At 34.4% G+C, this 17,638-nt stretch overlaps 2 protein-coding genes and 1 long non-coding RNA gene across 3 annotated transcripts; 2 read left to right on the top strand and 1 right to left on the bottom strand.

Moving 5' to 3' along the window:
- Positions 1–1,717: 1,717 nt before the first annotated feature.
- Positions 1,718–2,491, bottom strand: LOC145823055 (uncharacterized). Its single transcript, XM_082922033.1, has 2 exons — positions 2,303–2,491; positions 1,718–2,182 (listed from the first exon to the last, which is right to left on the bottom strand). The coding sequence occupies exons 1-2, from the start codon at positions 2,489–2,491 to the stop codon at positions 1,718–1,720; spliced, it is 654 nt and encodes a 217-aa protein (XP_082778159.1).
- A 6,746-nt stretch (positions 2,492–9,237) lies between these two features.
- LOC114300202 (uncharacterized) lies at positions 9,238–16,497 on the top strand. Its single transcript, XM_028245086.2, has 4 exons — positions 9,238–9,458; positions 9,532–9,772; positions 15,651–16,235; positions 16,348–16,497. The coding sequence occupies exons 1-4, from the start codon at positions 9,398–9,400 to the stop codon at positions 16,406–16,408; spliced, it is 948 nt and encodes a 315-aa protein (XP_028100887.2). The 5' UTR covers positions 9,238–9,397; the 3' UTR covers positions 16,409–16,497.
- A 631-nt stretch (positions 16,498–17,128) lies between these two features.
- On the top strand, positions 17,129–17,638 carry LOC145792634 (uncharacterized). The gene is made up of 2 exons (XR_014332300.1): positions 17,129–17,396; positions 17,560–17,638. It is a non-coding gene; the product is annotated as an uncharacterized LOC145792634 (long non-coding RNA).

Here is a 17,638-nt window from a genome sequence, read left to right on the forward strand (position 1 = left end):
TTCTTGTCCGTTGGGAGCTGTTCAGAAGATAGGAATGCAGTGATAGGGTCCATCTAACTTGGGCCCGATTCTATGATATTGATTTGAATTGACTTCGAGGGGACAATGCTCGGTTCAGGGATGAATCCTATTTCAATTGTCCATTTAATTTCTGAGTTGATGGCGATGGCTAAACAAGCTAGGGCATCTGCATGTGTGTTCTGATCCCGGGTTATTTGATTTAGTTCATGATTGTCGAATTTGGCCTGCAAAGAATTTGCCGTTTTCATGTAAGCTATCATATGGTCATTTTTGGCTGCGTATTCCCCCTTCAATTGGTTGATGACTAGCTTTGAATCGCAGAAGATAAGCAGACGCCGAACACTAAGGAGATGTGCATTCCATAAGCCGGTTAACAATGCTTCGTATTCGGCCTCATTGTTTGACGCATCGAAGCCTAGTTTGATAGCCTGCTCGATTATTGCCCCGTCGGGAGCCATGATCACTACGCCCGCCCCACTACCGCATTGGTTGGATGATCCATCACAATATAACTGCCAAAGGTCCCCAACATAGATTCTCCAGTTCGGATTAGGTTACATTTGATTAGACTTGAAGTCGGTGAGGCATCCAGTGAATTCGGCCACAAAGTTGGTGAGCACTTGCCTCTTGATTGAGGTTCTGGGCAGAAATTGAATATCGTACTGGCTGAGTTCAAGAGCCTATTTTGGAAAGCGCCATGATGTTTCTGCACTATGGAGTACTGACCGGAGAGGGTAGTCCGTTAATACCCCAATGGTATACCCTTGAAAGTAATGCATCAACTTTCTTGCTGCCATGACGAGAGCAAGGACGAGTTTTTCCAACGGAAGGTAACATGTTTCGACGTCAACCATTGCTTTGGTCACATAATAAACTGGCCGCTACTCCCCTAGTTCTTCCTTTAACAGTACGGCTCTGACGGCCTGGTTGGAAACTGCTAGGTATAAAATGAGTGGATCTCCTACCGAAGGTGTTGTCAAGAGTGGAACTGATCAGAGGTAAGCTTTCAAACCTTCAAAAGCAGTTTCGCACTCGAGGGTCCATTCAAAAGCTTTACCCTACCGGAGGGTATGAAAGAATTGTCGGCAGGATTCTATGGAACGACTGATGAATCTGTTAAGTGCCGTGGACATTCCTATCAGCTTCTGAACCTCTTTGATCGATTGAGGAGAGCCGAGTTCTAGAATTGCTGTGATTTGCCTCGGGTTGGCTTTGATTCCACGGTGGTTAACAATGTAACCAAGGAATTTATCGAATCCGATGCCGAAGGCACATTTGGAAGCATTCAGCTTCATTTTGTATTTGCGAAGAATGCCGAATGTCTCTTTCAGATCGGCTAGATGAGTTTTCTCTTCTTTGGACTTGACCACCATATCATCAATGTAAACTTCCATAGTACGGACGAGTTGCTCCTTGAACATGGCAGTGACTAGTCTTTGGTAGGTTACCCCCGCAATTCTTCAGCCTGAAAGGCATAACCTTATAGCAATAGGTTTCTCTTGGGGTGAGGAATGCAGTTTTGTCTTGGTCCTCCGGATGCATGGCAATTTGATGGAAGCCTCTATATGCATCTAGGAAGCTCATACGTTGATGATGTGCTGTTGCATCTACAAGTTGGTTAATTCTGGAGAGAGGAAAGCAATCTTTGGGACAATCTTTGTTTAAGTCCGTGAAATTCACACAAACATGCCAACTTCTATTTTTTTTTCTTTACAGCCACAGTATTCAACAGCCATGTAGGATAGGTAACTTCACGGATTGCCCCAGCATCGAGTAACCGGTCAATTTCTTCAACAACGGCCGCAGTATGTTCCGCGGCTGACCGCCGGCTTTTCTGAATAATCGGCTTACACCTAGGATCAACGTTTAAGCGGTGCTGAGACACAGATGGATCCACCCTTGGCATCTCATATGGTGACCATGCAAATACATCAAGGTTGTCAAGTAAGAAGGAAATCAGCTCCTGCCTGTCAACTTTATTCAAGGAGGCACCGACCATGAAGAACTTTTTCGGATTCCCGTCAATTTCAACCTGATCTAGGGCTCCGGTTGCCTTTTCACTTGGGAGTCGGCCAACATCATCGAGGCTCTCTTGATCCGGCACCTCAATTGAGTTCACTTTCAACTCTCTTGGTGTCTTTGCGGCAAGAAGATAACATGCCTGCGCTGATTTTTGGGATCCTCAAATTTGCTTAATGCCACGTTCAATCAGAAAATGAAGTAGTTGATGATATGTGTTTGGCACGGCCAGCATGGTATGCAGCCAAGTTTGTCCCATGACAAGATTATACAGCGAAGGAAGCTTGACAACCAAAAATTCTACATCCAGTGACCAGGACCCTGCCCGAACTGGTAGTGTGATTTTGCCCAATGGATATTCCGGATTAGCATTAAAGGCGAATAGCAGATAATGAGTTGAAGACAAGTCCAACTCAGTGAAGCAGAGTTGGATGAAGGTTTTGTAGTACATAGCTTCCGAAGTGCTCCCCTGATCAATGAGAACACGTTCAACGGTGAATCAATTTACGCGTAGCTCGATGACCATGGGATCAATGTGGGGGAACATTACGCCGGCCAATTCAAAATCATCGAAAGTAACTCTCGCAGCTTCATGGGGCTGTTTCACTGGTGTGATCTGCTTTTGGGATTAGGATGCGACTAAATTTTATGTACGGAAGATTTTATCAGCAAGCTGTATATCATATGGATTATGCCGAGTGGAGATGAATCCTGCCGTAAAGCAACTGTTTTGGTTGAGTTGTTCTTTCGGACGTGTTGCTTAAGCCGACCGTCTTGTACCAACTCCTCAAGGTGATCTTTCAAAGCATAACAACTGTTGGTAGTGACCGTGGTCTTTGTGATATTCGCACCGCCTATCCCGTCTCCTTGTGTCGGGAGGTCCCACCATCTTGGGTGGTCATTTGAAGAACGGAAGATGTTGAACTTTAGACATAACCGTGCTGATCGGCTCCGACAACTCCGTATATTTCTTGTCTACGCACCTTATGCGCCTACTATCCACTTGAAGTTGTTCATTAGCTCGGTGTGGACATTGGTCATTTGATCAGCGCGAATCTCGTCTTTCGTCTCGTTTAATCCGATTTCGTGGTTCAGGGCTCTGTGGTGGTACAGAATTTATCGGCTGAATGATTTCAAATGGGGCCGTCTTGTTGGCCTTGTGCCCGGCTTTGACCCGTAGGGCGTTATCTTCCACTTTGCAGTATTCCTCGACTTTCTTCATCAATGACCAGACTGTTTTGGGGGGCTTTCTGGTCAAAGAGCTGCGGAGGGCACTATCAAGATACAACCCCATTTTAAAGGCGGTGATGGCCATAAAGTCATTGCAAGCATCATCTACGAGATTAAAGCATTCCAAATAATGCGCCGAATACGCACGTAGGGTTTCTCCTGGTTGGATTTGCATTGCCCAGAGAGAATCGGCCTGCTTTGGCTGGACCTCATTGGTGATGAACCTGGCCTTGAAGGATTTTTGAAGTTGATGGAAGCTTTTAATCGATGCCGGTTCCAATTTGTAGTACCATCTGATGGCCAATGGTCCCAAACTGCTCAAAAATATTCAATACATGAGGGTCTCATCATCTGCATGTAGCGTCATGGCTTGCTTATAATGACGGATGTGATCAGTAGGGTCCGATTTTTCGTCGTATAAGGTGAACGATAGAGCTTTGAACTTTTTGGGTAGCACTGCCCTTGCGATTCGTCGCACAAAGGGGTCATGTTGATCGTCTTCGTCTGAATCATTTCTTCTTCGCTTATTCCGTGCATACGGACTCCCTTCGGAAGAACTGGAGACTTCGACTCGTCCCTTCTTTTTGGGTTCTGGGGATGATGAGTCAGAATCACTACCATTATCTTGTCTTCAAATTCGAGGTCGTCGACCATCCTTTCTCAAAGGTCGTCTCGGATCTTAGCATGCGGCCTGTTGGGATTTTGCCACCTCCAAGGCCAAATCCTGTCGAAGGCGCTCGTTCTCAGCCATCATGTTTTCCAACCTCTGTTCGTTTTGCTTCGCCTGATCCATAATCGCTTGCATTGTCTCATGTGCTGATGTCGAGGGTGAAGTCTAGGCAACTGAGTCGAAATTCAAGGCCCTTCGTGCGGCAATGGTCTCGGGCCCAAGCATGTTGCTTGAAGTGGTATCATCTAGTGGCGTAAGGTCGTCAGCAACTATCGGAGGATCTTCCTTTATGCCCGCCATGGATGTGTTGGAGTATTCCCACAGACGGCACCAATTGTGGAGAAGTGGTTTGGAAATACTCTTTGGATCTAATAGGACGCTCGTGATCCTCAGCTAGTTGCTTGAAAAGGAATGAAAACTCCGGTCGGGGGTGCTGGAATTAGCACTCTGACGGATAAGTCAGTGTATACTCCCTTGGTTGCTTATATCTTATGTTTTACTTACTTGTTCTCACATATCTCACTCTTATCTGATGTTCTTCCTATTTATAGTCGTCATTGATGTTGATGGTTGGGTCCACTTGTCGTCCAATGAATAATCCCTCATTCGGTTAACTGTTCGTACTCGGCCCGGTCTATAGTTGATTTTTCAGCCGATCCGCTTATTCGGCTCCGTCCCTCCGGGATAGAGCTATATAGTGCATAACTTGGTTTCTTTCCTCAAGTTACTCGGCCTCTGTGCGTAATAGTTTTATTCGGCCCCCACATTGTCACATTAATAAAAGGGTATAGCTGTCTACCCAAACACTATCAAATTCAAAAATAAGACCACACGGAAAGAAATTCTCCACTAATAGGATTTAACAAATTAATAAAAAAAACTTAGGATTAATTGGAGTACTTGTTTATAATATGGGATTTATTGGTAAATAACCCTTAATTCTGTACAAGTATTGTTAGGTGATTCTATTTGCACTTAAAAAATAACTTAATACGTCTAGTTAAAATTTTAATTGTTATTATATTTTAATAAAAATTTACTAATAAGGACATTACATATTAAATCCTAAACTTAAATTTTAATTTATAAACTTATATCCCATTAAATTTTAATTTATGAACTTATACTCCATTAAAATTTTTTGAATCTTAAAGTCCCATTAAATTTTTAATACTAGAAATTGACTTTCAAATAATCATTGTTCGTCATTTATGATTATCTATAATGAAACATGATCATTTGATATTTATTTGGATTTTCAAAACTTTAAAATATCAACTTTCAAATTGAAAAAATTAAAAAAAAAAAAAATTATGTGTTTTTGAAAAAATTGAAAAAACTAAATTATTTTTTGGGACACTTTTTTATAAATCCTTTTTCACCTACTTATATTTTATTCAGTCCACACTTATTTTCTTATGTTCCAATAAGTCCTATGAGTGACATAGTTATCAAAATATCCCTAATAATAATATTCGCATTTACAGTGTGAATGTTCCGTGATGTGAATGTTCACATCGTCAATGTGAATGTTAATATGTCAATATGAACATTCACACGTCAATGTGAATATTCACATTGTAAAACATGAATGTTTACATCACTAAATTATTAACCGTTTAAAAAATATTTGTAAGAGTAGAAATGTTCATAAAATACCTTAAATATGGGAATTAGGATTCGGTGGATCAAATGTCCAAATAATATAACTTATTGAAATACAAAAATATCTTATGGACTAATTAGAATACAAACACTTGAAAATGGATTTTTTAATAAATCTCCCTTATTTTTTTGTGTAACACTGAAAATTTTATGTCTATAATGAAGTATGGTAATAGAACATTGATGTGAAAAGCTGGAAAAAAAAATGAAAATATTGATAATGTTCTCAGTTTTAAAATTAAAAAAAAAATTGATACTGTTCTCGATTTTATTGGATAGTTGAATTAAACCAATAAGTAAAAGGGTAAAAATGTTTAATCTCATACTCAGTTTTTTTTTTCTTAGTTACTAAAACAATTATTTGAAACATTACTGTGCAAAATGCTCTTAGTTTTAAAAAATTAGAAAAAACTAATAATATTTTCAATCTTACTAAATAAGACTTATTGGTTCAAAAAAAATCTTAAATAGGACCTGGGCTACCATAATATTTGTAAATAAGACTTTTAGGTAATTAACTCATTTTTTTCATGATATATCCTAATCACTTATAGGTATTGCTCATATTCAAGCCTTTTTATCTTCTTTTTTAAATTTCAATTATTCTCTTCTCTTCTTTCTCACTCCAAAACTCTGATCGATCTCACAAAAATTTATCATTATCATTATCATTATCATTATTTTTTACTATACTATTATTTACAAATAAAAGTAATTGTAAATAAAATTAAACAATAAATAAAAATAATAATTAAAACTTTTGTTTTTGTTTTTGTTTTTTTTTTTTGCATCAACCCATAAATTGTTCCTACGATGAAATTCCTTTTCTACCACCTAATGCAGCTGCCAAGTCTACCACAAAAGCAAGAACTTTTGTACGTTCTATGTGACGTAGAAAAGCAAGACCAAGTCCCCGATTCTCATGAGCTCCCCTTATAGAGTCCGAATCCTCTCCAACCAACCTCTCCAGTTGTCTCTCCTGTCAAGTGCTAGAATTTGGTCACGTCACTTTGGCTGGTGATGATGGCTTAGATCAAGTTTGGTTATAAAAAAAAAAAAAAATGAATTTTTTTCATTCAAAACAGCAGCAGAGCTTCCGGCTTGCAGAGCTACTCCGGCATCTCATTCGGCTGACAAAGCCATCTCTAGCGCCCTATCAGCCTCTCCCTCCTTCCTCTTCTCCTCTATTTCACCTCTTCTCTTTCTCTCCTTCAAACCCACAAACGTTCTCTCTCTAATCTATAATCGATTAGAGAGATCAAAAATGCCAAAATTTCTTTTACGCTATGTTTGGATTGAGTGATTTGGAGAGAAGAGAAAAGAAATGGAGAGATATGCATTTTTCTTATTTGTTTGGATAACTTAAGTGGAGAGAAATGGAAAAAAATTAAGAGAAATGGAGAGAAACTCATTTCTCTTATAAGTCTCATTTTCAATCTTCCCAAAAGTGAAGAGATTGGGAGAGAAAAGAAACCACTATTTTCGTAATACCAATTTTGTCCCTATAAAAATAAAAGAAATAAAATGATTGAAAATATAAAAAGGTTATTTTGGTAATATAACATAAAATAATTTCTTTTCTTTTCTCTTAATGAAATCTAACCAAACAAGAATGAGAGAAATCATAATCATTTCTTTTCTTTTATTTCTTCCTTATCCAAACAAAAATGAGAGAAATCACAATCATTTCATTTCATTTCTTTTCTCTTATTACTTAAGTAATCATTTCTTTTCTTTTCTCTCCTAGGTTCCCAAACACAGTGTTAAAGAAATGATGATAGAAATGCTTCGATTTTCTTGAAGTCGTACATGTCGATGATCTCTCAGACATTACAAGAGCATTGAAACCCAAATCGTGAAACCCAGATCATTGAACCATGAACATGGAAACCCATATCATTGAACCCATCTCTAAATTGGTTGAGCATCAATTGAGCTCTAAATTGAATGGGTTGAGCTTCAATAGATCTCTAATTGACCTTTGATTCAAATTTGAATCTAGATTTGTTCCACTGTTGCAAATCGTTATCACAGTGTCGGAAAGAGAAGTAAGAATGGTAGGGAAACTTCAGCTCGATGATGGTAGTTCGATGTCAGCATTGGCATCAGCATCCACAGTGCTCCTGTAGAGAGAGAGAGAGAGAGAGAGACGAGAGTTTGACAGAAGGAAGCGCTAAAGATAGCTTTGCAAATCGAATGGGATGCCGGAATAGCTCTGCAAGCCGGAAGCTCTGTTGCTATGTTAAATGAAAAAAAAAATCAATTTTTTTCAATTGTTTTTAACCAAACTTGATCTGAGCCGTTCTCTCCAGCCAAAGTAACGTAGCCAAATCCTGGCCCTTGACTGAAGGAACGGTTGGAGAGGTTGACTGGAAAGGATCCAGACTCCCCCTTATAAGCCCTGGAATGTCTGGAAAGGATCCAGACTCCCCCTTATAAGCCCTGGAATGTTTGCCACTGAATGAGAAATTTTAGTAATTGGCAATGAAAAGACCAAAAAGAGAATCATATAACTGAGACATATCTGAAAATAGCTAAGAAGAAGATGTTGTAACTGAGAATGACTAAAAAGAGAAGATGGAAAGTTTTCTTGAATTAATTTTATATTAGGGTTATTATTTAGGTGTATCATAAAATTAAAATATTATATTATTTAAGGATAATTTGCGGTCCTTAATCGGACTGGACGTGTTCAGTGTGGGGGCCCATCATGGGTTTCGTTTTGATAATCTGAACCATGGAATGTGTAGAACTCGTTGAGTACTATATGTCTGTAAAAAATCACTTTGATCGGATATCGATAGCTATGTGATCAAATCAATTTATATAAAAAAAAAATGGACGGTGAACAAATTAACGGTTGACAAAAACTGATAAGATGAGATAGCTATCGATATCCGATCAATGTTATTTTTTTCATGCATATAGTACTCGACGAGTTCTACATATTGAACGATTTGAATTATCAAAACAGGACCCGTAGTGAGCCCTTATGAACTGAACAGCACCATCTAGTCCGATTAAGGACTGGAGACAAGCTGCTCCCTTTGTGAAAACATATAAGTTGTATTGAGAATAAATTATATAATTGAATAATTTAGTAAGAAGTACTGAGAAATTAGATGTAATAATTAATTTTTTGGGTGTAAATAAAATTTTTATACTTTTAAAATTATAGTTTGGTTATAATTTGTAATTTGATGGGTTAAAAACTAAAATCACTTAAATGAACTCACAACGGAGTAAACATCAACAGAAGCTCTCACAAGGATAACAAATTACATTGAAAATTTGAAATAGACACAATCACATTTATGCGGAGGGTATTTGAAATGATTATACTCTTTTCTTTTCTTTTTTTTATGAAAAGATATGAAAAAAAACACAGAAGTAATTTAATCTAAAAAAAAATATAAAATAAAATACAAATATGTTCATAAGGAATGCCAAAAAGTACCACGATCATATAGAGCTAGCTAGCCCATTAATTTTTCGAATAACAATTACAAAAAGCAGTCTTTAATTTGGGTTTTTAAATTTTATTTTTTTGAAATTTTTTAAAAAATAGAAACTACTCTAACGGATTTTTTAAATATATATATATATATATATATAGCACTATAATTTTAAAAGTGATTACTTGGGGAACACGAAGTTGTTCACTTCACTTAACGTTAAGTGAACTGAAAAGAACAAATTGACTTTCCGTTGTACCCCCAAAAAAAAAAAAATTAACAATGAAGAACACAAAACGATACACCCCACTCCAGATTACGAACTTCCATCTGAGAAATGCAGATCTCAACTCTCCTCTTCCTCCTCTTCTTCTCTCTCCTCTCCTCCACCACTCGAGGTACATCTGATTCACTCTCCCTTTTCGTCTATGTATATATGTGCATGTATCGTTAATCTGTGCTCGATTTCAGGTTTTGCGCCATCTCCGTCACCGAGTTCTGGCGAAGACATTGAGGCCGATTCGTATGGAGGAGCTCAACCAGCTCCGGCGCCGGACAATTCGGGGGAGAATATATCGTGGTCTCCGCCGGCAACGGAGAAGACGGCATTGGAGACGACGGTGAGGTGGTGCGCCGTGAGAGATGAGGAGTTTGTGGATTGTGAGTACTTTATCAGTCTCTTGAAGCCCTCTGACGGTTACAATTGGCAATGGTACGACTGTGAGAACCTTGCTTGATTTCACTTTTCAAAAAATATTTTTTAAAAAATTTTACTTTTTTATTTTTTTATATTTTTTTGTTTTTTCTGAATTTTTTTTAATATTTTAAGTAATTTTTTTTACTTTTTAGGCACACTTAAAATAAATACACCTAAAAAGTAAAAAAATTATAATTTTTTTTAAAAAAATTCACTAAATACCAAAAATATAAAAAAAAATACAAAAATTCAGTACATTTTTGTATTTTAATGTATTTATTAATTTTTTAAAATATTTTTTTATAAATTTTTTATTTTTTAGATACATCTAAATAAGGTGCATTTAAAAAAGTAAAAAAAATATTTAAAATTTAAAAAATATTCACTAAAATCAAAAAAAATATGAAAATTAAAAAAATTAATTTTCAAAAAACTTAATCCAGAAAACTCAAACCAAAACAGACTGATTATTATTTTTTTTTCTTCTGAATTTTGGATCTGAAAGAGTGCCTGATCTGAGAATTGGGACATGTTGTTATGCAGAAATAGTACGATTTCAATCACAAAATAATAAATAGAAACAAAAAACAACATATGAATGATTCAACCAATAAGTTTACATTCAAAGTCATTAATTTTACTCGCCAAGAATACGTAGGCTCCATTTGGCCAGAGCTAAACGGGGTCTTTTTGGCTATTTTAGTCATAAAAGATAAATAGGCTATTTTAGTTACAAAAAATAAAATATCATATCCAACCCATAATCATTACATTTTTTTCTCACAAAAAAAGTTAAAAAAGCCAAAAAGCTAAAAAACCCTTCCCAAATCAAACTTTTTAGCCCAGGTTAAAATAGCCAAAAAATTTAAAAAGCCAAAAAGCCAACCCACTTCCCAAACGGAGGCGTAGATGGTTTAAATTGAAATTAAATCAAATTTATTAAAAATAAATTTGATAAAACATATTAATTATTTATTTTGTTATAAGAGTTGAACTCAACCTACCTTTCTTAGTCCTCCCTCTAAAATGCGCTTTTGTTTGTTTTGACGTAAAATATTTTACACAATTTTTTTATATATAAATTGATTTAATTACACAAAAAAAATGTTTTTATTTTTATTTTTTGACGTTTGGTTGACACTTGAAACAAAAATATTTTATTGCCTGAAAGATAATTTTTTATTTAATAAAGTGACATTTATAATTTTTTAGTAAGTTAAGATATTTATTTGAAAATGTTAAATGTGTTGAAAACGTAGTGGATGAGAGTTAACTTTATATAAATTAACTTATAGAATTTTAAAAGGTAAGTCATTTTTTTTAAAAAAAAATTATACAAAAATATTTTTGGTAAAAAATATTTTAATTACTTTTATTCAATCAAACAACAAAAAAAAAATATTTTTACAAAAAAATAAAAAAATAATATGACCCAAATAAATATATTTATTTAAATAAATACCCTTATATCAATCATGTCAAATTACCCCTTTCATAGTATGACACGTCAAGGGAGAGTTGACAGCAACATAGCTTAGAGGCAGTGACGGAGCCAAGAAATTAAATCAGGGGACACTTATTAATTACACTATTAAAAATTTTTATAAAAATATTTCACACAAATTTTTACCATTAACTTCAAGAAAAATAAAATAATAATAATAATAATAATAATAATCAGTGCGTTTGGTTTTAGTTTTTTGAATTCAATTTTCTGAAAACTAAGTATTTTATTTTTCGTATTTTTTTAGTTTTAGTGAATATTTTTTAAATTTTAAATAATTTTTTTATTTTTTTAGATGCACATTACTTAGATATGTATCCAAATAGTAAAATATTTGTGAAAAAATATTTTAAAAAATTAATAAATACACAAAAATAAGAAAAATGTACTGAATTTTCATATTATTTTTATATTTTTTGGTGATTAGTGTATTTTTTAAATTTTTTTTTACAAATATTATACTTTTTAGGTATATTTATGTTAGGTGTGTTTAAAAATTAAAAAAAAATTGCTTAAAATATTAAAAAAATTTATTGAAAACATTAAAATACGGAAAATAAAAATGTAAAATTTTTTGAAAACTGTTTTTTGAAAACTAGAACCAAATAACCTAAATATTATTTGTAATTAGGGGTTGTTTGGGATGTTCTAAATAAGTGTACTTTTTGACTTTTTATAAAAAGATGTGTAGAAAAATAGAGAGGAGATATTGATTGATGTGAACCAAAAAAAATAAAAAGATAAAAAGTGTAGACTTATTTTAGTCTATCCAAACTTGGCCTTAGTGCATCATGGACAATATTAAAAAAAGTCATGGATATAAACTTTTAAAATAAATTATATAATGATAAAGTAATTTTTTATACAAAATATGTGTAAAAATTCAATATAATAGTTATACTACGCCATTATTAACATGTGATATAACCAACCAATAGTGAAGAAACACATAGAGAATGAACGTTACATGTCAAATGTAACTAACAATTCAATAAATTTTATATTTTCATTAAGATTAATTATGTTTGCATGTCAATAGTGATAAACATTACTATTATATTGAAATTTTCATAGATAATAATATCATAATCACTTTATTTTTAATCAAAATGATAATTGTTATTCTTATTATTTTAAAAATATCATTGACATTTAAAATAATATTTTTATAAATTTTTTTATTTAAAATATTTTCTTTATGTTTACTTAAAAAAAAAAAATTCAAAACTCAGGAGGGGCACGTGACCACCCCGGGTTCATGTTAGCTCCGCCCCTGCTTACAGGTAAGATAACATTTGAGTAATAAGATTTTTAATTGATAAGATTAGAAAAACACACTTTATTAGTCAAATATTATCTTACCTGTAAACTACCAGCCATTTGATTTAATGTGTTTATTGAAGGATTTAAAAAGAGATTTGTAAAAGAATTTTGCACAATCTTTTTCATTTTTATTTTTTAATTCCTCTTCAAATATTTGAATCAATCACAACTAACAACCACAGAATGTATGGGTTTGCAGCAACAGCCAAGTGACAATAAGAAGTTAAGGTGCTGTAAAAATATAGGGTGTGTTTGGTTTAGTTTTGGGAGATAAATTTTTAAAAAAATTTTTGAAGAAAGAGTTTAGAATTTTTTTTGATTTGTTTGGTTATATATTTTGGAAATATTTCGGAGTATGGAAGTTTGGGATGATTTGATATTTTGTTGTAGTTGAGTAGATGCGTGTGAGAGAAAAAATGATTGAAAATGAGAGATAAGAGAGAAAAAGTGATTGATTGATATGTAGGTAAGAAAAAGTGATTTTGGAAATTTTTAAAAATTTCCAACCAAATAAAATTTTGAAATTTTTTTTCAAAAATTATATTTGGAAAATGTTTGGTAGCTCAAAATTTTGTGGCTCAAATGGCTCAAATCTGTCAAAACGACGTCGTTTTACTCTCAAAATCTGTCAAAACGACGTCGTTTTGAGTGATTTGAGCCATTTGAGCCACAAAATTTTGAGTTACCTAGCATTGTTGATTATATTTTGAGAGTTTAAACCAAACAAGGCCATAATATTACTAAGGGAATGGCTCCCCTTCAATCTAACACTGGAGGGTATTGTTGGGCTTATAGGATCCACTATGAGTCCCGTTTTGATAATCCGAACTGTTGAATGTGTAGAATTCGTCGATTACTATATTTTTGTTAAAAATCATGTTGATTGGATATCCATAACTATGTGATCAAATCAGTTTTGTATGGAATAAAAATGGACAGTAAAAAATAAACAGTTTACAAAAATCTAATTTGATCACATAACTATCGATATCCGACCAACATAATTTTTAACAGACATATAGTACTCGACTAATTTTACATATTGACGGTTTAGATTATTAAAATAAAACTCGTGGTAGACTCCCATAGATCTAATAATACATTCTAATTCGATCACCAACTAGAAAAAAATCATTCCCTATTACTAATTAGAGTAATGGGTAGGACCCAGATGCTCCAGCACATGCAATTGAGTTCAATTGGATCCTCAGCTTCCCCTCTTCCTTCCCCTTAGCCGAGGGTCGAGTAGAGTGGAGTTTCGTGCAAACATATATATATATATATATATGGAGCTTTGATAGAGACTCCTCCGATCATCATCTCCATCATTCTGCACACATTAGGGGTGGACAACGGTTTATCTAAACCGCTCAAACCGTCCAATCCGCCCAACCCGCATATAAATGGGCGGTTTCGCAAACATAATGCAGGCGGATGCGGTTTGAAATATGACAAATTTACGGGTTGCGGGCGGGTCGCGGTTTAAACCCGCAACCCGCAAAAACCGCCCGCACTTTAATTATTATTATTATTATTATTATTATTTTTACTTTTTATATACCAACTTTGTAACTTTTACAGGAGCACCATTATATTATCTATGACACTATAGGATTCGTATTTTTAAGTATTTCTCAATTTTCTTAATGCTGTGGAATTATCAAGTCCTAAACTTGGTTTCTTATATGATTTTCATTGGTGATTCATCCACTTTTTCGTAATAAAATTTTCCTTCTAATGATCGATGGAACTTATAGTTTGATTATTGATTACTGAACTGACAATTCTAATTGAGTACAACCTTTAATGCATTGATATACATTTTTTCCATGGCAAAAATGCTAGTGTAGGGTCTCTTTGTTTTGGGTACTTTCATTTAATGCATTGATATTCAACTTTTATCTGTAAACTCATCAAAAAATTGTTATCACAAATATATAAAATGAATTTGATGCCTAAATTCGTTAGGAAAAAAAAACTCGAAAATTAATTTTTAAAGAAAAAAAGTGTAAACCGCAAACCGCCCACAACCGCCCGCACATTTGCAAACCCTATCCGCACAAACCGCAAACCGCACTGCGGGCGGTTGCGGGTTGACTTTTTCCCAAACCGCATAGATGCGGGCGGGTCAAAACCGAACCGCAAACCGCACAAAACCGATCCGCGAACACCCCTAGCACACACGTAGTGGATAGTGATTGGAGAAAAAGGAAAAAAAATAAATAAATAAATAAAATCTGACAAATGAGAGAGGGAGGGAGTCAAGTGGTGATGGAAAAAAGGGGGTCTGAATCTTTTTCCATGAAAAATGTTTCAAACCCCCTTTCCCTCTCACATCCTTTGACCCCATTTTTCCTCTCATTGGCCAATTTTTTTCCTTCTCCTCCAATCATTACCTGCCACGTGAGTGTGGGGGTAGTGATTGGAGGGGGTCTCTATCAATGCTGTTTTTCCATATATATTACTAATCAACTAATATCTATATAGCTGCCACTTAACTAACTTTATTATTATTATTTTTTTTTTGTTGGGTATTGAGCACGAAATTAGGAGAAGATTATAAGGGTCGTCACCTCTTATTTGTGTGAAAAATACTATTTGTTATGACACTTTAAAAATAAATATATTATTTTATATGTAAAATTGTCTCCAGTATATATCTCATGCATTCTCTTTCTATTTTACACTAAAAAAACTTCTTCATTTTATTAGAAATTGCTTTTATAGTATTTAATTTTTTTCTCTCTCTATATATAATTTATATCAGCAATGATTTAGACTCTCTCAAACTTTAACTCCCACCATCCCCACACACACGTGGCGGGTGGTGATTGGAGGAGGAGAAAAAAAAGAAAAAAAAAAATGACCAATCAAAAAAGAAAAAGGTCAAAAGAGAGTGGGGGAAAACGGGTCCAATCTTTATTCAATTTATATATCATATTATATATACACGTGTGTCTATGTATATAATGAACAAAAAATTATTTTTTTTAGCCCCTCTAATAATAAAATCCTCCTTCCGTCTATGGGGATACTGTTCTGATGTCTATATTCCCTTCTTTGCAGTGTCAAACAAGATACAGCTCAAGAGTGTATGGATTCAATAAAGAAAGGTCAGGCAGATATAGTAAACTTAGATGCAGGACTTGCTTACATTGCCTTCCTCAATTACTCCATGAAAGCCATTGCCAATGAGATATACTGCAACCATGCCCAAACCTATGATGCTGTTGCAGTTGTAAACAGAAAGGCCTGCATGGCTAATCGGGCAATCAATGTGATGGACTTTAAGGGACAAAGGTCTTGTCATGGAGGCTACTCCACCGCTGCTGGCTGGAACTACCCAATGTCTCATATCAAGAAACTGTTTGATTCCAAGACAATGAGTGACCGAGAAATGGCTTTGAGTTTTTTCTCTGAGGTCTGTGCTCCTTCGGAATTTGAAGGAATGGGTGTTTGTACCGGGTGTGGAAAAGCTAATGGGTCGTGTAATGGGAACAGTTTGTTGTTCTTTGGTTACTCTGGAGCGTTTCGTTGTCTCGTGTGGGGATTTGGGGATATTGCCTTTGTTAGAAGTGATACTGCTTTGCTCTACTCCATGGAAGGTCCTCAAAACCAGTCTTGGTCAACAAAATCTGTTAGAGATTTCATGTGGGTATATGATATCATTTGGTTCTTCAAATTAATGTGAAGGACCGATATTTTTAATTTGGCTTACTTATTGTATTCATGACTAATCCTTTTCCTTATACAATGTGTGCAGGTATCTTTGTCCACAAGGGGGTTGCAGAGAAATCAATGGCTATCCAGGATCCTGTTCGTAAGTGACCGAACTTCTTGTTGGTATTGTTTTCGCTTTCTTTGTTATATAAAATAAAAACAATGAAAATTCAAAAATACTCACCCATTTCGTATCTTTTGTCATTTTTGTGTGAAAACAATTTTTTGATTTAAAAAATGGACTGTTTTCCAAAAATAATTATATAATAATAATAAATTATGAAAGCAGTATGCGAAAACAAATTTTATATTAAAAGATAAATTTGCTAAACATAAAAATGATGTGTGAAAATCTATTCACCCCCCAAAAAATGTGTGATAATCACTGTTTGGAATAGGGGAATGGAGGAAGGAGCCCAAATAAGAAATGAATCAGTAAACTGGCCAGCAGCACTAGCATGGTAGAACACAAAATTTGAATTGATTAAATTATAACTTTGAAAAAATTGAAGTTTAAGTGCAATTGTAACTCTGCTATAATTGTGCCTCCGTTAAATGGGTTGAGAATGTGTCTACTAGTAGAAAAATTGCACTAGTGCAGGAGATTATAACAATATGTGAACATTTAGTTAAATTACTTAGGTGAAAATGGTTCAATTTTTATTAATCCACTGTAGAATATAAGTTTCTGTGGTGACTCACAGTATCTGAAAAATTAATTGCAAATATATCGAGTGTTGCGCAATGGAAATATATTGCAGGCAAATTAAAGATCAAATTAGCGAAAAATACAAGATTACATATTTGTAAAATCTTTTGCTGGTCTCTTTCATTGATTTAGAAGGGACAGAAAACAACTTAATAGTCAAGTTTAATTCATTGCTACAATTTTGTTGTTGGTGTTGCAATTATGGTTATAGTCCTCTGCTTATCTTTGATCAGATTTGGAACTGTTCCTGCAAATGTGATCATGGTGAGTAACTCCATTCCGAATGAGAAGAAACGTTTTGTTTTGCAAACGTTGCTCAACAACACCTGGTTTGATGATCTTTATGCCGCAAAAAATGGAGACAGCAACCTACTTAGTACAAGGTATTAGACATTTAGGCTTTGTTAGGACAGTAGTTCTTTTCTCTCAAAGTTTGATCATATGTTGATGCTTGAGTAAATTTTAACATGAATCTGAAGAGTAAAAAGCTCAAAGATTTTCTTAATTTATTGTTATAATTATTATTTTTACTTCTCTTCTGTGTAGCACACAAGGGTTAGCTGTGGTCAAGAAGCTAACAAGGTCCTACCTAGGAAAATCAGCTTCGATTTCCCAAAGCATACAA

Source organism: Camellia sinensis, chromosome 1, assembly GCF_055761805.1.
Source record: "Camellia sinensis isolate YWXY chromosome 1, ASM5576180v1, whole genome shotgun sequence".
Taxonomy (NCBI): domain Eukaryota; kingdom Viridiplantae; phylum Streptophyta; class Magnoliopsida; order Ericales; family Theaceae; genus Camellia; species Camellia sinensis.

Bases quoted from the DNA above. Each gene is read 5' to 3' on its own strand.
- LOC145823055 (XM_082922033.1), bottom strand. From the start codon at position 2,491: ATGTACTACAAAACCTTCATCCAACTCTGCTTCACTGAGTTGGACTTG. The intron at 2,183-2,302 runs GTCATGGGACAA...AAATCAGCGCAG, and splicing joins TTCCTTCGCTGTATAATCTT to GCATGTTATCTTCTTGCCGC.
- LOC114300202 (XM_028245086.2), top strand. From the start codon at position 9,398: ATGCAGATCTCAACTCTCCTCTTCCTCCTCTTCTTCTCTCTCCTCTCC. The intron at 9,459-9,531 runs GTACATCTGATT...GCTCGATTTCAG, and splicing joins CCTCTCCTCCACCACTCGAG to GTTTTGCGCCATCTCCGTCA. The intron at 16,236-16,347 runs GTGGGTATATGA...CAATGTGTGCAG, and splicing joins AAATCTGTTAGAGATTTCAT to GTATCTTTGTCCACAAGGGG.